The sequence below is a fragment of the Musca domestica genome, unplaced genomic scaffold, assembly GCF_030504385.1.
Source record: "Musca domestica strain aabys unplaced genomic scaffold, Musca_domestica.polishedcontigs.V.1.1 15, whole genome shotgun sequence".
Taxonomy (NCBI): domain Eukaryota; kingdom Metazoa; phylum Arthropoda; class Insecta; order Diptera; family Muscidae; genus Musca; species Musca domestica.
Window position 1 is genome coordinate 3,298,088 of NW_026712207.1, and position 25,932 is coordinate 3,324,019.

Genomic DNA, 25,932 nt, shown 5'->3' on the forward strand with positions numbered 1-25,932 from the left:
AGACCTACAGGTATTCTCATAGAAGACCACAAGTTCTTCTTCATAGAAAACCTAGAGGCCTTCTCATAGAAGACAAGGAGGTCTTCTCATAGAAGACTCGGAGGTCTTCTCATAGAAGACAAGGAGGTCTTCTCACAGAAGACTCGGAGGTCTTCTCATAGAAGACTCGGACTTCTTCATAGAAGACCTACAGGTATTCTCATAGAAGACCTTCTTCACATAGAAGACCTAGAGGTCTTCTTCACATAGAAGACCAGATGTCGGTCTTCTCCACATAGAAGTCCAGAAATCGGTCTTCTTCGCATAGAAGGCCAGAAGTCGGTCTTCTCATAGAAGACCAGAAGTCGGTCTTCTCAAATAAAACTCTTTCTTCAAATGAAAATCTATTTAATTTTTTTTTTTTTAATTTTTTATTTATTTTTTTAATTTTATTATTTTATTTACACCTATTCGAAAACATTATAAAACAATGATTAGATTTCTTCGATGCATTAACAAATAATAATACGCATACATACATACAAATACTTCATACACATATGAGATGTCAAGTTTAGTCAGCACTTGACATTGGTGGATGGGGGTACTGGGGTTAGGTGGGGGCGGCGATGGAATGGCAAGGTTTATTTCTTTATTTCAAATATTTGGCTAAAGCTAAAACAATTACAACTAATGACAAGCTGCGCACGATAATATTTCGAAGATAACTTCGCTGACTTAGACCACGGCCCGCAGAGCCTGAGGTTGTCTCCAATGCCGGTAGGCGAGACATGGCCGTGATTTGTTCTTCATTCAACGATGGGCGATAATTCCAATCGATGCGATTCGTTTTACAGATGTGGGCAAAGACACGGGCCGAAATCTTGGGTGTGCGTTTGCGTTGCGGGTCATTGAAATCGACATGGTAGAGACCGAATTTTTCACTACGGAGAGAGGGAAGAGAGAGAAGTTTCGAAATGTGTTTATCTTTTAAGAGAGTGATTTATACTCACGTAAAACCGGCCTTCCACTCATAACTGTCCATCAGGCTCCAGGCAATGTAGCCCTGCACATTGGCACCATCTTCCAAGGCATCCAGTACAAAATTCAAATACTGATTATAATAATCAACACGAGGATAGTCCTCCAGACCACCACGATCACTGACACCACTTTCGGTCACAATTACCGGTGGATTGTTGTATTCCTTTTTGATCCACATCAGGAGATTGTAAATGCCTTTAGGGTAGACCTGGAAGCAAAAAAGATTCAAAGATTGATTCAAAACTGCTCCAAATCGATGATGCTAGTCGTAGATGATTTCGGTTCGAATGTTGGAGCAATGAAACCGATTTTTAGTCCCGAATCACTAAAATCGATTTTCAGGGACTTCTGGTCTTCTATGGGAGGACCTTCTGGTCTTCTATGGGAGGACCTTCTGGTCTTCTATGGGAGGACCTTCTGGTCTTCTATGGGGGACCTTCTAGCCTTCTATAGGAAGACCTTCTGGCCTTCTATAGGAAGACCTTCTGGCCTTCTATAGGAAGACCTTCTGGCCTTCTATAGGAAGACCTTCTGGCCTTCTATAGGAAGACCTTCTGGCCTTCTATAGGAAGACCTTCTGGCCTTCTATAGGAAGACCTTCTGGCCTTCTATAGGAAGACCTTCTGGCCTTCTATAGGAAGACCTTCTGGCCTTCTATAGGAAGACCTTCTGCCCTTCTATAGGAAGACTATCTGGCCTTCTATAGGAAGACCTTCTGGCCTTCTATAGGAAGACCTTTTGGTCTTCTATAGGAAGACCTTCTGGTCTTCTATAGGAAGACCTTCTGGTCTTCTATAGGAAGACCTTCTGGTCTTCTATAGGAAGACCTTCTGGTCTTCTATAGGAAGACCTTCTGGTCTTCTATTGGAAGACCTTCTGGTCTTCTATTGGAAGACCTTCTGGTCTTCTATTGGAAGACCTTCTGGTCTTCTATAGGAAGACCTTCTGGTCTTCTATAGGAAGACCTTCTGGTCTTCTATAAGAAGACGTCATTCTGGTCTTCTATAAAAAGACCTCATTCTGGTCTTCTATAAGAAGACCTCATTCTGGTCTTCTATAAGAAGACCTCATTCTGGTCTTCTATAAGAAGTTCTCATTCTGGTCTTCTATAAGAAGACCTCATTCTGGTCTTCTATAAGAAGTCCTCATTCTGGTCTTCTATTAGAAGTCCTCATTCCTACAAGAAGACCTTCTGGTCTCCTATGAGAAGACCTTCTGGTCTCCTATGAGAAGACCTTCTGGTCTCCTATGAGAAGACCTTCTGGTCTCCTATGAGAAGACCTTCTGGTCTTCTATGAGAAGACCTTCTGGTCTCCTATGAGAAGACCTTCTGGTCTCCTATGAGAAGACCTTCTGGTCTCCTATGAGAAGACCTTCTGGTCTCCTATGAGAAGACCTTCTGGTCTCCTATGAGAAGACCTTCTGGTCTCCTATGAGAAGACCTTCTGGTCTCCTATGAGAAGACCTTCTGGTCTCCTATGAGAAGACCTTCTGATCTCCTATGAGAAGACCTTCTGGTCTCCTATGAGAAGACCTTCTGGTCTCCTATGAGAAGACCTTCTGGTCTCCTATGAGAAGACCTTCTGGTCTCCTATGAGAAGACCTTCTGGTCTCCTATGAGAAGACCTTCTGGTCTCCTATGAGAAGACCTTCTGGTCTTTTATGAGAAGACCTTCTGGACTTCTATGAGAAGACCTTCTGGTCTCCTATGAGAAGACCTTCTGGTCTCCTATGAGAAGACCTTCTGGTCTCCTATGAGAAGACCTCGTGCTCTTCTCTGAGAAGACCTCGTGCTCTTCTCTGAGAAGACCTCCTGCTCTTCTTTGAGAAGACCTCCTGCTTTTCTCTGAGAAGACCTCCTGCTTTTCTCTGAGAAGACCTTCTGCTCTTCTCTGAGAAGACCTTCTGCTCTTCTCTGAGAAGACCTTCTGCTCTTCTCTGAGAAGACCTTCTGCTCTTCTCTGAGACGACCTTCTGCTCATCTCTGAGAAGACCTTCTGCTCTTCTCTGAGAAGACCTTCTGCTCTTCTCTGAGAAGACCTTGTGATCTTCTATGATAAGACCTTGTGCTCTTCTATGATAAGACCTCTTGCTCTTCTATGAGAAGACCTTCTGCTCTTCTCTGAGCAGACCTCCTTCTGGTCTTCTATGAGCAGACCTCCTTCTGGTCTTCTATAAACAGACCTGCTTCTGGTCTTCTATGAGAAGGCCTCCTGTTCCTTTAAGAAAAGACCTCCTGTTCTTCTAAGAGAAGACCTCCTGCTCTTCTCTGAGAAGACCTCCTGCGCTTCTCTGAGAAGACCTCCTGCTCTTCTATGAGAAGACCTCCTGGTCTTCTATGAGAAGACCTACTGCTCTTCTATGAGAAGACCTTCTGCTCTTCTTTGAGAAGGCCTACTGCTCTTCTTTGAAAAGACATTGTGCTCTTCTATGAGAAAACCTCCTGCTCTTCTAAGGAGGACCTTCTGTTCTTCTGTGTGAGGACCTTCTAGTCTTCTATGAATTACCTTCTGGTACTCTATAAAAAGACTTTCGGCTTTCTTTCTTTAAGAAGACATTCTGGTCTGCTATAAATAATTACAAATACTAATAAAATACAAGAAAACCCTATTGTCCTCTGTAAGAAGACTTTCTTCTGGTCTTCTACGAAAAGACCTTCTATAAGAAGATGTTTCGGTGTTCTATGAAAATAGGTTTTTAATCTTTTAGGAGAAGAACTTCTGGAAATCTATGGGAAAAACTTAGAGATCCTGTGTGAAAAGACCACCTTGGCATTCAACATTCCGGTTGTATATGATAAAACATTATCGGGTCTTCTTTCAGATTACCTTCTTTTTCTCCTATGAGATTTCCTTGGAGGTCATCTATGAGCAGACCTTCCCGTCATCCTAATCATCCTCCTTGACAACATGTCAACGATAATTACCTATATCTCTACCTATTTAAGGAAGGTGTCGCTATCATTATTAGTCTCAAATTATTACGTCCAAAGAGATTACACCCAACTACCAACATCCATTAAATCTCCACGTGCTCTTAGCCACCACCTTGCCCCTATTTTATGATTATTTGTTTCTCCATTGAATGTCACAATAAATATTTTTTTGCATTTCGCAAAATCTTGAAATAATCTCTCAATGGTCCATTAACAATGCGGGTAGGTTAAGGTTAAGGTTCCACCTGCGTCGACAACAAAACAAGCGGCTCGATCTTATTAATCTGTCTAATAATTATCGTCTATTACAATAATAACAACAATAATAATAAAAGTTACATTAACTAATTACAAAGTCAGTGGAAATGGATTGGCAGTCATAAATTCAGGTGCAGGTGGTTTGATGGTTGTCTGGTTAGTCGGTTGAATGTTGGAGGAGGAGCAGGTTGCTAGGCTGCCAAGATTGGTGTCTAATCGGCTACTGTAAAACTAAAGATTTGTGTGGGTGATACAACAAACATTTACAACTGGTCCACCTAAATGAGTTTGAACTGCGAATTTACAGTTTTGCAGGTTTTTTGCGGGGGTTGTACTCGAAAGCGGATGTAATGGAGATGTATGAAAAGCCGTTTCAATAGAGGTCTTCAAAGGAAAAATCACATCTTAAAGGCCCCCTAGAAGTCTTATATTGACATAAGACTTTTTAGGACCCTTCTGTGCACTTATAGACCTCTAGAGGGCTTCGATAAATACAAGAAGGTCTGATATAGACAGAATACCTTACAGAGGTTCTCTATAGACAGTTGGAATTCTAGAGGTCTTCTATAAAACAGAGACCTTATAAAGATTCTCTTTAGAGAGATGTCTTCTTAGAGAACTTCCATAGACAGAAGACCATCCTAAGGGCTTTTATAGACTGAAGACCTCAAAGAGGATCCATATCGAAATATTTCTTCCTAAAGGTCTTCCATTGGCAGAAGATCGTCACATATAGACAAAAGTCTTTCTAGTAGTCTTCAAACAAAAAAGACCTCTTAGGACTTTCCCGGAACACATATGAACTTCCTGAAGACCTCAAAGAGGTTCCCTATAGAAATATTTCTTCCTAAAGATCTTCCAAGGGCGGAAGTTCTTCACATATAGACAAACTACTTCCTAGAGGTCTTCAATGAAAAAATCACATCTTAAGGGTGTCCTACAAGTCTTATATTGACATAAGACTTCTTAGGACCCTTCTGTGCACGTCTATATGTAGAGGGCTTCGATGAATACAAGAAGGTCTGATATAGACAGAATACCTTATAGAGGTTCTCTATAGACAGTTGGAATTCTAGAGGTCTTCTAGCGAAGACAAAAGACCTTTTCAAGGCCTTTTATTGCCTGAAGACCTTAAAGAGGTTCCCTATAGAAATATTTCTTCCTAAAGATATTTCATAGGCAGAAGATCTTCTCAAGATTTTCTATAGACAAAAGACGTCCTGAAGGTCTTCAATGGAAAAGGACCTCTTAAGGTCTTCTAAATGTCTTATATAGGATCTCTTAGTAGTCTTCTGTCTACATATGGACTTCTAGAGGCCATCGATAAATAGAAGTAGGTCTAATATAGAAGACCTTATAGAGGTTCTCTATAGGCAGAGATTTTTTAGTGGTCTTCCATAAATAGGAGACCTTATAGAGGTTCTCTATAGACAGATGTCTTCCTAGAGATCTTCTCAAGGCTTTTTATTGACTGAAGACCTTAAAGAGGTTCCCTATAGAAACATTTCTTCCTAGGCAGAAGATCTTCTCAAGGTTTTCTATAGACAAAATACGTCCTAAAGGTCTTCAATGGAAAAGGACCTCTTAAAGGCCTCCTAAAATCTTATACAGACATAAGATTTCTTAGTACTCTTCTGTCTACATATGGACTTCTAGAGGCCATCGATAAATAGAAGTAGGTCTAATATAGAAGACCTTATAGAGGTTCTCTATAGGCAGAGATTTTTTAGTGGTCTTCCATAAATAGGAGACCTTATAGAGGTTCTCTATAAACAGATGTCTTCCTAGGCAGAAAATCTCCTCAAGGTCTTCTAGACTCTAGGCAAAAGACTTCCTAGAGGTCTTTAAAGGAAAATTAACCTTTAAAGGCCTCCTAGAAGTCCCGACATAAGACCTCTTAGGACTTTCCGCTGCATATATGAGCTTCTAGAGGCCTTCAATAGATAGGGGATCTGCTGGAGGTATTCTATTAACAGCAGAGCTTCCAGTGACAGAAGATCTCTCTACATTAAGACGTTTTCCTAGAGCCCTTCTGGAGGTACCCTATATATGACAGTTCTTCTTAAAGTATCCTGCAAGTAGAAGACATTCTGGAGGTTTCCTTAAAATAGTTATCCTTTCTGAAGCCCGGCATAAAAAATGACATTCCCAATGTCTCCTAAGGATAATGGGCCTTCCCTAGATTTCCTAAATATGGAAAACATGTTAGATGTCTCCTTGATGTCCTATCGAAAGTCAATAGCGAGGTACTCTACAGATAAGAAGACTTCTGGAGGTCCAACAAAAATCAAAACTTTCTATGGAGTTTCCTATAGATAGAAGGCTTTTGGAAGGTCTCGAGTAGACAGACGACCTAGAAAAGGTTTTCTACAGGTGAAAATCTCTAAAATCTCTCTTATGGATAGAAGAGCATCTGTAGATCTGTGGAGATAAAAATGAAGGATTTCCTTTAGATCTCCATAAATTAGTAGCCCTTCTAGAGGCGATATGCAGATTAAAGCCTTTTCGAAGTTTCTTATAGTTAGAGGCCCTTTTGAACGTTTCCTTCAGGCAGAAGAACTTCAAGAGGTCTCCTTTAGATAGCAAGCGGTCGGGATGTTTTCAATAGAGAGACGACAATCTACAGGTCTTTTAAAAATAAATGGATACAATATTTACCAAAAAAAAATCGTTCGTTTCTCCTAAGGCCAATTCCTTCAAGAGCCCTTCTAGAGATGTGGAGCCTTCTGGAGGTATGGTATATTTTGGGAGGCTTTCAGGAGGTCCCCAATAAATAGAAATTCTGGCTTTAACTATAGACAACATACTTTGAGAGGCCTTTTATAAATATAAGACCTCCTGGATGACTTCTAGACATTGAGGATCCTTCAGAGGTACCCTACACATAGAAGACATTCCGAAGGTCTTATTTAGAAGATGTTAGACATTTCGAAAGTAGAAGACCTTTAGAAGATAAAAAAAATCGGAAGAGGGATTTCTATAGAGAGAGGATATTTTAGAAATGTTCTCTTATTACAGAACCTCTCTTTGGAGTCATCTTCCAAAAGCCTTTCATTGGCCAACTATCGCCTTGAGGTGTTCCATGGATAGGATCTTTAACAAATTTTCTCTTACTACAGAACCTCCCCTTAAAGTTCCAATAGCCTTTCCAAAGCCTTCCATAGTTCCATAGCCTATCTTCTTGAGGTCTCCCAAGTTCTTCCCTTCTGTAAACAAATATTAAAAAAGCACGTTACTTACCTTAAGCCACACGGACCCCGACCCCGTCCAATTGGGATCTTGGGACTCCACCACCCCCATGTCATGATTGAAAGAGGGTATCGGAAACTTGGCCGAATTATTGTGATCATTACTCGTCACCAGTGAGGTAGTGTAGGTGTTGATGCCAAAGAAATCGGCTGTGCCACGGATCCGTTGGATTTCTTCTTTGGTAAATTCGGGAAGACGAGAACGGCTAAAGCCCTGTTCCTTACTCAGATTGCGGATGCGGTCCACCATGGTGGCTGGATAGTTGCCGTGGGTGGAGAAGATGGGGTGACCAAACCAACCGACCTGAGAAGCGACAACAAAAAAACAAAATAAAATAAAGGAAGGAAACAAAATCAATTTTTGAGAATGTCTATTTCAAGTTGAAATTTTAAAGGCATAAGGAGATGGAAGAATTCCGAGGAGAACCTTTTAAAACTTTGATATAACACTTACATAAAACTCCAAAGCTCTCTGTGAGGCCTCTCGATCCTCGGGGGAATTACTCTTCGGTTCCATCCACGATGTATCCAAAGTAATACCCATACGTCCTCCTTGTCTCTTCTTGTACTCCGCCCGATACATATGCACCACTTCGGCATGAGCCTTCAGCAAGTTATGGCCACACAAATAGGCTGGTATGCCGGGGTAATTATAAGCCGGGGCCATATAATCCACACCATAACCATGTTCACACACATGCCATGGTTCATTAATGGTCGTCCATATTTGAACACGATCACCAAACATCTCCAACAGCAAACGAGCATAATCCTTAAATAGGGGAATAATTTCAGGATTTGTCCAACCGCCCAGTTCCTGTAATCTCTGTGGCAACTCCCAATGATACATCGTGACCATGGGTGTAATGTTGTAGTGCAGCAGTTCATCGATCAGGGCACTGTAGTATTTAATACCTGCCGTACTGACCTGATTCATATAGCCTCCAGGCATTATGCGTGGCCAGGATATCGAAAAACGATAGGTCTTCACGTGCAACTCGTGCACCATTTGAACATCGCGACGCCACTGGAAGAGGGGGGAAGAAGGAAGGGGAGGGAAATTTGAATTAAAAAGAGAATCTATAATTATTTTTAAATATTTTAAGAGGGGAAGATGTTAGGAGGTTTCGTTAGGTATTCAAAAAAGAAACTTAAGAGCTTTCACAATTCTTCCATAGAGAAGATCTTCAAAAGGTATTCCATAGGAGGAATATCAACGAATTTTTTGCATATATATTTCCCATATATAGGGATCTTACTTAGATGACTATCTGGTGTTCTCCTATAGACTGAAGGCCTTGAATATGTTGTCTATCAACAGAAGACCTTTTGAAAGTCTTCTAAAAACGGAAGCACTATCTATAAAGGCATTTTAAATAATCTAGAGGTCTTTCATAGACAGTAGATCCCCTAGAGGTCGTCTTGAATAGAAGGCGTACCTAGGGTTCATCTTTAGATAGCGGACATCCCAGCCGCCTTCCATAGATAAAGGTCTTTCTAGAGGTCTTCTATGAACAGAAGAGGCATTTCACGGACAAAATATCTTCTTGAGGTCTTCTACAGACAGAAGACTTGCCTGAGGTCTTCTATAGAGAGTAGATCTTTCAAAGGTATTTTATAGACAGGAGATATCCCTGAGACCTCCCGGTGGTCTTCTATGGACATAAAAGGCGCCAGAGACTTCCCTAATGGTTCTCCAGAGGTCTTCTATAGACAGGAGACCCCCCTATAGAGGGAGAACACCCAGGGGGGATCAAAAGATAGATAACCTTCTTAAAAAAAAAACTGTTCATCCCGAGAACCCCTTGGAGTTCTTTTATAGATATAATAACTTCCATAGACAAAAGAATTACTAGAAGTTTTCTTTTTACAAACGCCGTCTTAAAGGTACTCTATAGGTCTTCTATAAAATGGAGGCATTCCAGAGGTCCTCTATAGACAAATGACGTCTTAGAGGTCTTCTATAGACCGAGAAGACCCCAATAGGATTCAACAGACAGGTCTTTATATCAGGTCATTAACTGTAAAGTGGATGGAGGTCATCTACTGTAGTGTAGATGGCGGTAGAGGTCATCTACTGTGGGACAGATGAGCATATAGGCCGTATATGACATCTACTAAAGATTAGATAACCGTTTAGGACAAAAAAAAAAAATCTACTGAAGAGTAGATGCCCGTATAGGACATCTACTGAAGAGTAGATGGCCGTATGGGATATAGAAATAGCATTAAGATTTGTTCGAATTGGTCACCTTTGGTACGAATTATGGCCTTCAAACGGCCAATGAAACCGTCACACGCTGTCCGAATGTTGCTCTGCGGTATTTTGGCCCATTCCCGGCGAAGCACTTGCTTGAGGTGATCGACATCTTGGTATTTTTTAGTGCCAACCTTGCTTTCCAAAATACTCCAGACACAATAGTCCAACAGATTGGTATCTGGAGATTTTGGTGGCCATTGTGCGCTGGAAATGAAGCTGAACAACGAATGTTTTCTCATCGGAGACGGAGAAACCCAAATTCGGCAATTCACCACTTCCGGCCAAGCGAAGCAACTCTTTAGCTCTTTTGAGTCTATTTTCTTTCTGTTGCGGTGTAAGTTCTTGCACTTTTTGAAATATCAATGGCTTTATCCCGAGCTCATTTTTCAATATTCGCCGGATGGAATATTGCGATATGTTCAGCTCACGAGCCATTTTTCGGCCACTGGAACAATTTTAACAGCTGTCGGTGCTGAGTGGCTTTGAAATGTCAGCAGTCTGAAGTTGGTTGCAGTTTTTTTAATCTCACCCTTCAGAGTCTCTTATGGCCTCCAAGGCTGGAACACCTTCCTTAGATCCTATATCGATATCGAAGACCTTCCTCATATCCTCTACAGCTCTTCTACAGATTAAAGAAATTCCAAATGCAGTTCACATTTGGATTTCCTTGATTTAATTGCATTATTCTCCCACTCCGAATCGTAATTGGAATAGTTATTTCACCTCAATTACCAATTCCGATTGCAATGATGCAGTTCAACTCGACCAGTTTATCTAACGCAGCGGTCACTCACTCGCCCAGTCAAACAGTCAGTCATTCAACATTCCGATAACAACTTCCACTATGCAAATCTGTTTGTGTATCTGTGTGTGTGTGTTTGTTTATGGCAATTTTGAAGTGCGAACATGACATATGTTCGTTCCTCAGCGACGGGCCCAGCTCAAAAAATCCAAAAAATCTTATGGAATTATGACGTCTCTGAAAACAAACTTGTTAATGGAGGTCATTACAGGCAGCAAGCAGCTTTGTTCTGTTTTATTCGCCTTTTTAAGATTTTATTGTTGTTTTTTTTTTTTTTTTTGATTTTGTTGTTGTGCCAACAACAATTCAAGTTTAGCGCAAAAAAAATCCAACATCAACCGGAATTTAGTTAGTAGTCATTTTTCACCATTTAAACACGTTAAGTGCCAACATCTGTCAAATAATCTCTCTCTGACCGGTGCCGGTGCAACATGTTTCGCTAAGGTGGTGAGGGTGAAGACAGGGAGGGAGAGGAAGGTGTTGTGGATTCGTTCTATTGACCTTTTAATGTAATTAAGCTGCATTGGCTTGGAGGCGTTCTCAAAAGTATTCGTCACGTTTCGCAAAGTGGCATTAAGTCGATCTTAATTCGAAAGCAAATAACTTAATCCGCACATGACACTGCTTGCGCTCATCGATGCTCTGTAATTAATTACTTTCTAATGATAAAATATGTGAGGCTATTAAGATGTTGGATTTTGAAATTATTATTTCCGCTGCGAATTGGTAGGTGAGATTCGAATATGCAATTTCTAGATACGAGAAGATCATGTGGGGGGTGGTTAAATTGTAGCCCATTTATTGCCTGTTATAGGACTCCTGTGGAACGATTTTTTAATAGGTCTTCAGCAATAATATCCAACTATGAAAAGAGTCGACATTTGATACATCATTTCTTCGAAGAGGCTGCTTGACCATATAAGACCCCTAAAAATGTCTTTCTTTCTTGGAAGACCATTACGAGGTCTCCTCTTAATATGTGACGTCTAGCAAGTACCCACTACTTCCTCAGCGAAAAGTCCACCCTAAAATTTTTGATTCGTTCCAACAGTTCATGTTTGGCCTTTTTAGTATCCAAAATGCACAGTTTGACAACATTTTTTAATCAAAACTTCATACATCGTAGTAATTTTTCAGATTTTCAAGGTTTCATATATTATTTAAGTTTTTTCCTCTTTCGGAATAAATAATAGGAAATTTCCAAAAGACTTCAAAATTTTTCATTTCGAAGTTTCCCGAAGAGGTTATTAGTAAAATTATTGCACAACGCTGCCACATCCAATTTCTCTATTCAAAACCATTCCAACATCTCGATGCCTAAACCCTAGAAACCAACCATGACCTTAATATCAAATTTCAGAATTTTAGCTTTATCCCTTCAACTAATAACAAATATAGTAACATTCTGTATTTTTTGTACAATTATAGTACTCATATCCAAAACCAGCTCCCTCTCCCAACGACAGACACCAACAACGGTGACATTCATATCAAATTTCAGGATTTCAGCTATTTTCCTTCACTCAATATCGCCCAATACCAAATGTAGTACCACTTAGTAACAATAGGACGCATTTCCCAACCACCATCATATCTCACAATTTCAGATACCAAGAGTGACCTGTCAAATTTCAGGAATTTGATAGAGGGGATAGAGCTCCCTTCACCCAATGCAAAATTTAGCACCATTTCGTACTTTTCGTACAAAAATAGGACACATTTCCAAACCCACCAGTAGTCTAAATATCAAATCTCAGAATTGTATCTCTATCCTTTCATCCAATACTAACTTTAGTACCAGTTAGTACAAATTTTCGTACAAAATATAGGACGCATTTCCAAAACCTCCTCCATATCATAACCTAAGACTCCTACAGTGACTTTTATATGAAATTTGAGGATTCGATCTCTATCCCTTCACCCAATACCAAATAGTACATTTTGTGTACTTTTCGTACAAATGTAGTACACATTTCTCAAATCACCTCCATATCTCAATTCCAGATGCAAACAGAGACCACAATATCAAATTTGAGAGTTCCAGCTCTATCCCTTCACCCAATGTAAAATTTAGTACTATTTAGTACTTTTCGTACAAATATAGGACGTATTTCCAAACCACCGCCAAATCTCAAATACAGATACCATCAGTAGTCTAAATATCAAATCTCAGAAATTTATATCCATTTCTTCACCCAATATTAAATTTAGTACCATTCTGTACTTTTCGTACACATTTCCGAAACCACCTCCTTCTCTCCAACCTAGACACCACAAGTAACGTCGATATCAATCAGTTGTCGATTGCAGAATTTCAGCCCAATACCAAAATTAGTACCATTATCTCGATATTGGGTAATGGTACTAAATTTGGTATTGGCATGGTACATTTTAGTATTTTTCGTACAATAATTGTACACATTCCGGAAACAACCTCCATATCTGAATCCAGATATCAACAGAGACCTCAATAGCAAATTTGAGGATTCCAGCCCTATACCAACACGCAATACCAAATTTAGTACCATTTCGTACATTTTGTACTAATATAGGACTCATTTCCAAATCACTGCCAAATCTCAAACGCAGATACCATCAGTAATCTAAATATAAAATTTCATGATTTTAGCTCTTTTCTTTCACCCAATACCAATAATATAGTACCATTTAGTACTTTTCGTACAATTATAGGACACATTGCCCAAAATCAACCTCATATGTCCAGGCTACACAGGAACAGTGACAATATCTAATTTCTGAATTGTATCTCTTACCATTCACCCAATATCAAATTGGTACATTATAGTACTTTTCGTACAAATATAGTACACAATTCGAAAACCACCCCCATATCTCAATTTCAGATACCAATAGAGACCTCATTATAAAAATCTAAGATTCCAACCCCAGTCCTTTCACCCAATACCAAATTAGGTACCATTTAGTACTTTTCGTACAAATAAGGGACCACCCCCATATGTCAAACACAAATACCATCAGTAATCTAAATACCAAATTTCAAAATGTTATCTCTAAACATTTACCCAATACCAAATATAGTACCATTTAGTACTTTTTGTACAATTATAGTACACATTTCTAAAACCGCCTCTATATATCCAGGCTACACATGAACAGCGACCCTAATACCAAATTTCAGATTTCAAACACGTTTTTATTCACCCAATAGAAAATTGTACTAAATATAGTACTATTTAGTACTTTTCGTGCACTTGTAGCACACTTCTTTATAATCTCATCTTTATCACAATTAACCTACCAACAACAGCGACCCCAGCACAAAATTTCAAATTACCAGCTTCTTCCGTTCACCCTAAACTAACCTTTTTTCAAATTTAGTACCACTTCGGACAGTTCGCATAATTGGTACAATTTCCAAAACCACCATCATATCTCAATTCCAGATAACAATAGTGGCCTCAATATCAAATTTCAGGATTTCAGCTCTATTCTTTCACCCAATACCAAAAATAGTACCATTTAGTACTTTTCGTACAATTATAGTACACATTTTCGAAACCACCTTCAGGTATTAAACTTACTTTTCAACATTAATTCTCATATCATATTTCAAGTTTTAAGCTCTATCGGTTCACATAATACCAAATGGTGGCATTTTAAAAGTTTTGTACCATTTTCGAACTTTTCGTAACTGTAAAGTTCGAATTTTCAAAAACCCATTGGTACATCTATCATCTGCATTCCATCAGTGACTCTCATTGCAAATTTCAGAAATCTAGCTTATTCCGTTTGTCCAATACAAAGTATTACATTTTTCGTACATTTAAGTACTCTTCGTACCCTTTTAGTACGAAAAAAAACCAGCCTTATCACACGCCTAAGCACCAAGATTGACCCTCGTATAAAATTTCTAGATATATATGACGCTTACTTTTTTAACTGACTGTTAATGTTTAACAATCAGCGCGTGGCAAAATACATGAATGCATTTCAATGCTCTGTTCTGTTCTGTCTTCTCTTTACAAGATAACGCTGACAATTGCTCTGGTGTTCACAACAACAGCAGTAACAAAACAATAACAAATACCGTCGCAAGATGTTAATCTGTTTGACTCCAGTTAACTTTGTAACGATTTGTCAGTTGCAATTTGTTCGAACATGATTGAAGTCAGAATACATTAGGATAACCTCCTTTTTCGAATATTTACATGTGGTAATTGGAACAAGTAAAATCCGTTTTTACCTAAAAAAGGTCTAAGGGAACATGTAATCTGAGGAACTTGTAGACAACAATAACTGTGAAAATAAGGTTTTAAATAAATATAAAATCTTCCTCGAATTTCAAATTATATGGCAATTATACGGTTCAGATTTAGATATAGCTCCGCCGATTTCGTTTATTTGATGGACCAAACACAATATGCATCCTCAATTGCAATTAAATTTAGAATGTGTGACGAAATTTGGTCTAAAATAGTTTCACCAAATTATATTAAAATCGATTGAGGTTTGGATATAACTCCCATATATACAGGGTGAGATAAAAAACTGGAACAAAGTCAAACGCCGTTATTTTTACATTTTTTCTTTAAATTCTATTGAATGAAAGCAAAAAATGTCGGAAATAGCATCAAATTTTAGAATAAGTTTAGATTTATTCGAATTGGTCATCTTTGACACGAATTATGGCCTTCAAACGGCCAATTCGAACAAAAGATTCGCACGCTGCCCGAATGTTGCTCTGCGGTATTTTGACCCATTCCCGGCTAAGCGCTTGTTTGAGGTGATCGACACTTTGGTATTTTTTAGTGCCAACCTTGCTTTCCAAAATACTCCAGACAGAATAGTCCAACGGATTGGCATCCGGAGATTTTGGTGGCGAGGAACGTCATTTTGTAACCATTCTTGGTTTGCGCGTGCTGAGTGCGATGCTGTTGAGTCCTATTGGAATGTCCAAGGTCTGCGGCCAAAATGTTTACATGTCCAAGGCTTTAATACACCCTTCAGAATATTTTCGCGATAATATTCTGCATTTATACTGATGCCACGGTCGATTAATACGAGCGGATTGCGACCATCGGCAGTTATGGCGTCCCACACCATCACCATGGCCGGCGCTTGGTTCTGGTGCTTTAGTTCTGGTGGCCAGCAGAAGGTGTACATTTTCAGCTGACCTCTTGGCAAGTAAACCCGATCATTTTGTTGTTGTTGTTTACAAACTACTGGACAACGAATGTTTTCTCATCGGAGACGGCGAAAACCAAAATCGGCAGTTCACCACTTCCGCCAAGCGAAGCAACTCTTTAGCTCTTTTGAGTCTATTTTCTTTCTGTTGCGGTGTAAGCTGTCACTGGTATAATTTTAACAGCAGTCGGACGAGTGGCTTAGAAATTACAGCAGTCTGAAGTTGGTTGCAGTTTTTTCATCTCACCCGTAGGTGTCCAAGATGTCTTCAATGGCCGGTAGTAGACCTAGAGGCCTTCTATAATCAGTAGAAGGCATATAAGTCTTTTATGACCAGTATAAGACCAAGAGGTTTTTAAAAGCCAATAGTAAGCATAGAGGTCTTCAAGGGCCAGTAGTAGGTCTAGAGGTCTTATATGGCCAGTAGAAGTTTTAAAGAGATCCTATGGCCAGTAGAAGGCTTAGAGATCTTATGTGATCAGTATAAGGCCTAGAGGTCTTCTATGACCAGTATAAGACCAAGAGGTCTTAATGGCAATTAGTAGGCCTGGAGGTCTTATATTATCAGTAGAAGGCCTAGATGTCTGCTATGGTCCATAGAAGGCCTAGAGGTCTTCTAGAAGGCCTACAGTTTTTCTATGACCAGTATAAGATAAAGAGGTTTTCAATGGTCCTGATAGGACCAAGAGCTCTTACTGGTCATTAATAGGCCTTGAGGTCTTCTATGTTCAGTAGAAGGCTTAGATGTCTTCTATGGTCCGTAGAAGGCTTAGAGATCTCCTATTACCAGTATAAGACTAAGTGGTCTTCCATGACCAGTAGTAGGTAAAGAGGTCTTTTATGGCCAGTAGCAGGTTTAAAGATCTCCTATGGTCAGTAGAAGGCTTAAAGGTCTTATATGACCATTATAAGGCCTAGAAGATTTCTATGGTCCGTAGAAGGCTTAGTGGTCTTCTATGATCAGTAGAAGGTCTAGGGATTTTCTATGACCAGTATAAGATTAAGAGGTTTTCAATGGTCAGTGTAGGACCAAGAGGTCTAACTGGTCATTAATTGAGGTCTTCTATGATCAGTAGAAGGCTTAGATGTCTTCTATGGTCTGTGGAAGGCTTTGAGGTCTTTTATGACCAGTATAAGACTAAGAGGTCTTCAATGGCCAGTAGTAGGCATAGATGTCTTATATGACCAGTAGAAGTTTTAGAGGTCATCTATGATCAAAAGTCTTTTACGACTTCTATCTACGATCAGTTAAAGGTCCATATATGCACGGAAGGAAGGCCTGGGCTTTTATGGACAGTAGAAGGCCAAGAGGTATCCTATGGCCAGTATAAGACTAAGAGGTCTTCCATGGCCAATATAGGTATATAGGTCTTTTGTGGCTAGTTAAAGGTTTCCTATGGCCAGTAGAAGCTTATATGTCTTCTGTGGCCAATATAAGACCAAGTGGGCTTCAATGGCCAGTTGAGGTCTCCTATGGTCAATAGAACCCCTGAAGGTCTCCTATGTCCAATAGAACCCCGGGAGGTCTCCTATGGCCAATAGAAGACCTGGTGGTCTCCTATGGTTAATACAAGACCTGGAGGTCTCCTATGGCCAATACAAGACCTGGAGGACTCCTATGGCCAATAGAAGACCGGTAGGTCTCCTAGGGTCAATAGAAGACCAGGAGGTCTCCTATGATCAATAGAAGACCAGGAGGTCTCCTATGATCAACAGAAGACCTGGAGGTCTCCTATGGTCAATAGAATACCTGGAGGTCTCCTATGGTCAATAGAAGACATGGAGTTCTCCCAGGGTCAATAGAAGACATGGAGTTCTCCCAGGGTCAATAGAAGACCTGAAGGTCTCCTACGGTCAGTAGAATACCTGAAGGTATTATACGGTCCATAGAAGACCTGAAAGTCTTATACGGTCCATAGACGACCTTCAGGTCTTATACGGCTCATAGAAGACCTGAAGGTCTTATACGGTCCATAGAAGACCTGAAGGTCTTATACGGTCCATAGAAGACCTGAAGGTCTTATACGGTCCATAGAAGACCTGAAGGTCTTATACGGTCCATAGAAGACCTGAAGGTCTTATACGGTCCATAGAAGACCTGAAGGTCTTGCCTAAAGGCCTATAGACCCTGGAAGGTTTGTATGTTTCTTAGAACTTCTGTGCAGATCTTCTTTCGACATTGAAGATTTTCAGGGGTTATATTATTTAGAGATTTTCTAAAGACCACAGAAGGCCTCCAGGTCTACTATTGACCATAGAAGACCTAAACAAAACATTTCTTTTTCTCGCTGGTTGAGAACCATCTGGATAGAAAACATAAAACAGTGTCCCACAAGACAAATTGTAAAAATTCTCCTTCGACGTGGAACAACATTTAGTACAAACTTGTACTTTTCGTACCCTTTTCAGTTCGGTTTAAGCAAACGCTAGTCTTAACCGCCGCAAGTGACGCCATTGCAAATTTTGGAATACCAACATATCCAGGCATAACATTTCGTACTTTAGTACAGTACTTTTAGTACAGTTTTTTTGCGAATTTCCACAATACTCTTATACCAAATTTCATCCCAAATTTCAGGATAATAATTGTATCCTTTTCGTACATTCAAATGACCATAACCATACACCAGCCTTAAAAAATACGAAGAAAAACTTCATCTAAAATCCAACACCTAATGTCCATCTCCCTCTCTTCTCCCTCCAACTCCATTCCGAAACTCAAAACTCATACGAAAAACAGCCACCCATTATTCAATTCAATTATGTTGTCACCCCGACAGACTGCGGCATGATTTGAAAATCGCAATTAAATGATATGCTTAATTTAGATTAATTTAATCATAAATTTGTTGCATTGAACAATGCCAACAGATTGGCAAAATGGACACCAAAAAACAAAAAAAACTCTGAGATGTAGATATCGACTCTAAGGAACCTCCTTTAAACCCAGACCGAATACCGCTCCCTCTCTCTATCTCTCTCTCTCTGTGGTTTGGTCGTCAACATTGTTTTGATTCGTTGCTGATTTACGGTTAATAATAACAAGTTATTGTTTAATTATTGCATTGTTTTTGTTGCCGTTGTTGTTGTTGTAACAAAATTAATTATCTATCAATGACAACAACAAGAATCAATTTGCATGCCAGCAGCACCTGCTGGTTGTATGGGTGGCAGGTTGGTTGTTTGGTCTGCGGTTTGGCACTGCCAGTAGCAAACCGCAACATATCATTTTGACTAACCAACCAACGAACAACAAGTGTCCACAAAATGATGAAATGCTGGCTTGATGGCCAGTTACCAGTTACCTTTGACTGCCAATCGAACCAGCCATCGAAACTAAAAGACAAGTTCAATGCAATTCGGTTTTGTCATTCATTGCCTCGATTATTTTTTTGTCATTTTCTTCCACTTGACATTTGCTGATTTGTTTTGCTGTGGTCATACTTACATGATGATAACTGTCCGACGATATATCACCATTGGAACGATCGGCAATCTTCTCGGGATGATTATGCGTCATATAATCCCATATCGATTCACCCTTGTCATCGGCATTCCAACCACCTTCAATTTGATACGATGACGATCCAACGCCCCAGAGGAAATCTTTGGGAAAATGACGAGGATTTAAGTCGAACGAGGAGGTACTGGAATTGAAGAGAGAGAAAAACAAAAGGAAGAAAATGAAAATAATTAATAATTATTTAAAAATAAAATAAAATAATGGGATAACGGATAAAGAATAAAAGTTGGGAACCTCTAGGTCTTAAATTGACCATATGAGACCTCCATGGCTTCTATGGGCTATAGGAGACTCCAAGTCCTCCAGTGGCCCTAAGAGACCTCCAGGTCTTCTATTGGTCATAGGAGATCTTCATGTCTCCTATGAGCTATAGGAGATCTTTATGTCTCCTATGAGCTATAAGAGATATATAGGTCTTCTACTGACCACAGGAGACCTCCATGTCTTCTACAGGTCATAGGAGACCTTCATGTCTTATACTGCCCATAGGAGACCTTCAAGTCTTCTATTGGCAGCAGGAGACCTCCAGGTCTTCTATTGACCATAGGAGATTTCCAGGTCTTCTACTGACCACAGGAGACTTCCACGCCTTCTATTGGACCGTATAAAACCTTCAGGTCTTCTATGGACCGTATGAGACCTTCAGGTCTCCTATGGACCGAATAAGACCTTCAAGTCTTCTACTGACCATAGGAGAACTCCACGTCCTCTATTGGACCGTATAAGACCTTCAGGTCTTCTATGGACCGTATAAGACCTTCAGGTCTTCTATGGACCGTATAAGACCTTCAGGTCTTCTATGGACCGTATAAGACCTTCAGGTCTTCTATGGACCGTATAAGACCTTCAGGTCTTCTATGGACCGTATAAGACCTTCAGGTCTTCTATGGACCGTATAAGACCTTCAGGTCTTCTATGGACCGTATAAGACCTTCAGGTCTTCTATGGACCGTATAAGACCTTCAGGTCTTCTATGGGCCGTATAAGACCTTCAGGTCTTCTATGGACCGTATAAGACCTTCAGGTCTTCTATGGACCGTATAAGACCTTCAGGTCTTCTATGGACCGTATAAGACCTTCAGGTCTTCTATGGACCGTATGAGACCTTCAGGTCTTCTATGCACCGTATGAGACCTTCAGGTCTTCTATGCACCGTATGAGACCTTCAGGTCTTCTATGCACCGTATGAGACCTTCAGGTCTTCTATGGACCGTATGAGACCTTCAGGTCTTCTATGGACCGTATGAGACCTTCAGGTCTTCTATGGACCGTATGAGACCTTCAGGTCTTCTATGGACCGTATGAGACCTTCAGGTCTTCTATGGACCGTATGAGACCTTCAGGTCTTCTATGGACCGTATGAGACCTTCAGGTCTTCTATGGACCGTATGAGACCTTCAGGTCTTCTATGGACCGTATAAGACCTTCAGGTCTTCTTTGGACCGTATGAGACCTTCAGGTCCTCTATGGACCGTATAAGACCTTCAGGTCTTTTATGGACCGTATAAGACCTTCAGGTCTTCTATGGACCGTATGAGACCTTCAGGTCCTCTATGGACGGTATAAGACCTTCAGGTCTTCTATGGACCGTATAAGACCTTCAGGTCTTTTATGGACCGTATAAGACCTTCAGGTCTTCTATTGACCATAGGAGACCTCCAAGTCTTCTATTGACCAAAGGAGACCTTCAGGTCTCCTATTGACCGTATAAGACCTTCAGGTCTTCTATGGACCGTATAAGACCTTCAGGTCTTCTATGGACCGTATAAGACCTTCAGGTCTTCTATGGACCGTATAAGAACTTCAGGTCTTCTATGGACCGTATAAGACCTTTAGGTCTTTTATGGATCGTATAAAACCTTCAGGTCTTCTATACAAGACCTTCAGGTCTTCTATGGACCGTATAAGACATTCAGGTCTTCTATGGACCGTATAACACCTTCAGGTCCTCTATGGACCGTATAACACCTTCAGGTCCTCTATGGACCGTATAAGACCTTCATGTCTTCTATGGACCGTATAAGACCTTCAGGTCTTCTATGGACCGTATAAGACCTTCAGGTCTTCTATGGACCGTATAAGACCTTCAGGTCTTCTATGGACTGTATAAGACCTCCAGGTTTTCTATAGACCGTAAAAGACCTCCAGGTCTTCTATGGACCGTATAAGATCTTCAGGTCTTCTATGGACCGTATAAGACCTCCAGGTCTTCTATTGACAATAGGAGACCTCCAGGTCTCCTATTGGCCATAGGAGACCTCCAGGTCTTCTATTGGCCACAGGAGATCTCCTGGTCTTCTATATACCATAGAAGAACTTCAGCTCTTCTAGGCGCCATAGAAGACGTCCAGCTCTTCTAGACGCCATGGAACCTCCAGCTCTTCTAGACGCCATGGAACCTCCAGCTCTTCTAGGCGCCATAGAAGACCACCAACTCTTCTAGGAATCCAAGAAGACCTGCAGCTATTCTAGGAATCCAAGAAGACCGGCAGCTCTTCAAGGAATCCAAGAAGACCTCCAGCTCTTCTAGGAATCCAAGAAGACCTCCAGCTCTTCTAGGAATCCAAGAAGACCGGCAGCTCTTCTATGCACCATAGAAGATCGGCAGCTCTTCTATGCACCATAGAAGATCGGCAGCTCTTCTATGCAACATAGAAGATCGGCAGCTCTTCTATGCAACATAGAAGATCGGCAGCTCTTCTATGCACCATAGAAGATCGGCAGCTTTTCTATGCACCATAGAAGACCGGCAGCTCTTCTATGGACGATAGAAGACCTCCAGCTTTTCTATGGACCATAGAAGACCTTCAGCTCTTCTATGGACCGTATAAGACCTTCAAGTCTTCTATGGACAGTATAAGACCTTCAGGTCTTCTATGGACCGTATAAGACCTTCAGGTCTTCTATGGACTGTATAAGACCTCCAGGTTTTCTATAGACCGTAAAAGACCTCCAGGTCTTCTATGGACCGTATAAGATCTTCAGGTCTTCTATGGACCGTATAAGACCTCCAGGTCTTCTATTGACCATAGGAGACCTCCAGGTCTTCTATTGACCATTGGAGACTTCCAGGTCTTCAATTGACCATAGGAGACCTCCAGGTCTCCTATTGGCCATAGGAGACCTCCAGGTCTTCCATTGGCCACAGGAGACCTCCAGGTCTCCTATTGGCCATAGGAGACCTCCTGGTCTTCTATATACCATAGAAGAACTTCAGCTCTTCTAGGCGCCATAGAAGACGTCCAGCTCTTCTAGGCGCCATGGAACCTCCAGCTCTTCTAGGCGCCATAGAAGACCACCAACTCTTCTAGGAATCCAAGAAGACCTGCAGCTATTCTAGGAATCCAAGAAGACCGGCAGCTCTTCTATGCACCATAGAAGACCGGCAGCTCTTCTATGCACCATAGAAGATCGGCAGCTCTTCTATGCACCATAGAAGATCGGCAGCTCTTCTATGCACCATAGAAGATCGGCAGCTCTTCTATGCAACATAGAAGATCGGCAGCTCTTCTATGCAACATAGAAGATCGGCAGCTCTTCTATGCAACATAGAAGATCGGCAGCTCTTCTATGCAACATAGAAGATCGGCAGCTCTTCTATGCACCATAGAAGATCGGCAGCTCTTCTATGCAACATAGAAGATCGGCAGCTCTTCTATGCAACATAGAAGATCGGCAGCTCTTCTATGCACCATAGAAGATCGGCAGCTCTTCTATGCAACATAGAAGATCGGCAGCTCTTCTATGCACCATAGAAGATCGGCAGCTCTTCTATGCAACATAGAAGATCGGCAGCTCTTCTATGCAACATAGAAGATCGGCAGCTCTTCTATGCACCATAGAAGATCGGCAACTTTTCTATGCACCATAGAAGACCGGCAGCTCTTCTATGCACCATAGACCCATGGACCCATATTAGACCCTTAGTAAAAAATTCCTTCACATTGAATCGGTGTTTTTACATAACTAAGCCTATAATTTCCAAATGCATTTCGAATAGCACTTATCCGCCCAATTAGTTTTAAATACTGGCAACTTATTTTCTTATCTCAAAATTAAAACAAAAAAAAATACGTTTTCCATAAATAATAACTGGGATTATTGATTGATCTGTGATTGTCACGTGGTGATGGAAAATTACCCGGCCACCCAGCCAGCCAGCCAGTCACCCAACCAGCCTATTCAGAAGTTCCCTGTTATTGATCAGTTGACGATTAGAAAGTAAATTTCCTGATAAAATTAGCTGGTCTTCCCCCTCTTCGCTTCACATCTCTCCGGTAGTTGGTCAACAGAAAATGTGAATTACCCGCAACAGATTTATAAAAAAAAAATGCAAATTTCCTGCAGTCGCCGTTGTACAACTTCGTGTTTTCCATCAAAAATAAACAGCAACACCAGGTTGCGGTATTTAAAAATATTGACTTAATTATTTGGTTTTAATCAAATGCCTGCCAGCCTACAAAGACACATGTTCGTCACAGGTATATTTATGAAGGTGTACAGAACAGTTATTTATATGCATACCTCCAGATGTTTATTTAAAACAGTTATAGACCGATTAAGTCGTCATCAATTGTTTAATTATTTTATTTCAATTCTATTGGAATGATGAATGTATAATTAAAACGAGATATTAAACAAGTTAAAAAGTATTCGACGGTTCTGTCGACAGATGTATACCCTCAGCCAATGTTCGATTCTTTAAATATATTTTGACTTCTGTTATGATTATTCAAACTGTTGACCCTTTATGGATTGGGTTCTGAAGGAATGGGCCAATATTTTCCATTTCGTATAGGACCTACACAAATATGATATAAATATTGCGGCGTGCCAGGTTTGGACTTCCTTCACTTTATGTGATAATTTTTCGAAAATTTTAAAATTTGCATGAGGTACCAGATATAGTCGACCGAAGTTTTCCATTTTCATACCTCATCTAATACAGGTAAAAATATTGGTATGGACAAAATAACAAGAAGCTCGAACATTTATGTCCAATTTTATTCGGAATCATAAATTCCATATTCATCTCAGGTTTCTGGTTGAGAGAAATACTCAGATATAGCTAAAGTTGTAAAGAATCGCTGACTTGGTTTGCAAGTTATGACAGATAAATGCATTGGAAATGTTGATCCTTTGTGGGTAAGGTACCAGAATGGGTTCGCAGATATCTTTCATCTTCACAACAGATCTTGTGTTAGCAAAACTGTTTGTATGTGTGATATTTGAAAAGAGTTGGAAGCTTATTTCACTTTCTTTAAGCGTTTTGTTTTTCAACATCCTGAACCCTATGTGGGGGAGGTACCAGAAGAAATGGTGCGATCTCTACCATCTTTATAACAGATCTTGTTTTGATAGAAATATTGAGATGTACCAAGTTTCGCGTTTTATAAGCTTAATGGGTATTCAAAATGTTGACATTTTGTGGGGGAGGTACCAGGAGGATTTGTCCGATCTCTACAAATTGAGATGAACTAAATCTGATGTTAACTTCGCGGAATCGGATGTTAATTTCGCGTTTTTTGAGCTTCATAGATATTCAAAATGTTGAGCCTTTGTGGGAGGTACCAGAAGAAGTGGACCGATATATCCCATCTTCACAGCAGATCTTATGTTAGTAGATTTAAGGGGATGTGTGAAATATGAAAGGAATCGAATGCATATTTCGGATTTTGTGATCGTTTTGGTTATTCAAAACTTTGACCCTTTGTGGGGGGGTACCAGAAGGAATGGTTCGATCTCTACCATCTTTATAACAGATGCTGAATTGATAGAAATATTTTGATGTGCCAAGTTTAAATGGAATCGGATTGCAATGTCGCGTTTTATGAGCTTAATGGATATTCAAAATTTCGACCTTTTGTGAAGGAGGTACCAGAAGGAGTGGAGCTATATATTCCATTTTTACACCTGACATAGAACTAACGCAAATATTAAGATTTGCAAAGTTGGAGCAAAAACGGATTATTGCTTCTCTTTCTGTGCAAAAAAATATTTTTTTTGAAAATTTCGAACTTTTGTGAGGGAGGTACCAGAAGGAGTTGACCGATTTATTTAATCTTGGCACCAGACCTTGGGTTTATAAAAATATTAGGATGTATGAAATTTGAAGACAATCGGAAACTTACATCACATTTTATAAAAGTAATAATTAGTCAAAATTTTGACCCTTTGTGGGGGAGGTACTTGATGGAGTGGACCGATATTTTCCATTTTCGCACCTGACTTAGCACTGATGCAAATATTAGGATTTGCTAAGTAGGAGCAAAATCGGATTATCGTTTCTGTGCAGAAAATATTTTGGATGTGTGGAATATAAAGAGAACCTGATGTTTATTTCGGATTTTATAAAGATTTTGGTTAATCAAAATTTCGACCTTTTGTGGGGGAGGTAACAGAAGGATTGGACATATACATTTCATTTTAACGCCAGACCTTGGGTTTATAAAAATATTAGGATGTGTGAAATTTGAAGGCAATCGGAATCTTACATCACATTTTATGAGAGTTGTAATTATTCAAAATTTTGACAAAATTTTTGACATTGTCCATTTTCGCACCTGATTTGCACTGACGCAAAAATTAGGATTTTCCAAGTTGGAGCAAAATCGGATTATCGTTTCTCTTCCTGCGCAAAAAATATTTTTTGAAAATGTCGACCTTTTACAGGGGAGTTACCAGAAAGAGTGAACCGATACATTCCATTTTCACACC

At 40.1% G+C, this 25,932-nt stretch overlaps 1 protein-coding gene across 1 annotated transcript in view; it reads right to left on the reverse strand.

The window, feature by feature from the left end:
- Window positions 1-439: 439 nt before the first annotated feature.
- Window positions 440-25,932, reverse strand: part of LOC101891680 (myrosinase 1) — a 36,535-nt gene continuing 11,042 nt past the window's right edge. Inside the window, exons 2-6 of the mRNA XM_059119527.1 lie at window positions 19,141-19,339; window positions 7,919-8,491; window positions 7,457-7,768; window positions 993-1,231; window positions 440-923 (exon numbers count right to left, since the gene is read on the reverse strand). Coding sequence (XP_058975510.1) covers window positions 632-923; window positions 993-1,231; window positions 7,457-7,768; window positions 7,919-8,491; window positions 19,141-19,339 — 1,615 coding nt within the window. The 3' untranslated portion in view covers window positions 440-631. The remainder of the gene's footprint in view (window positions 924-992; window positions 1,232-7,456; window positions 7,769-7,918; window positions 8,492-19,140; window positions 19,340-25,932) is intronic.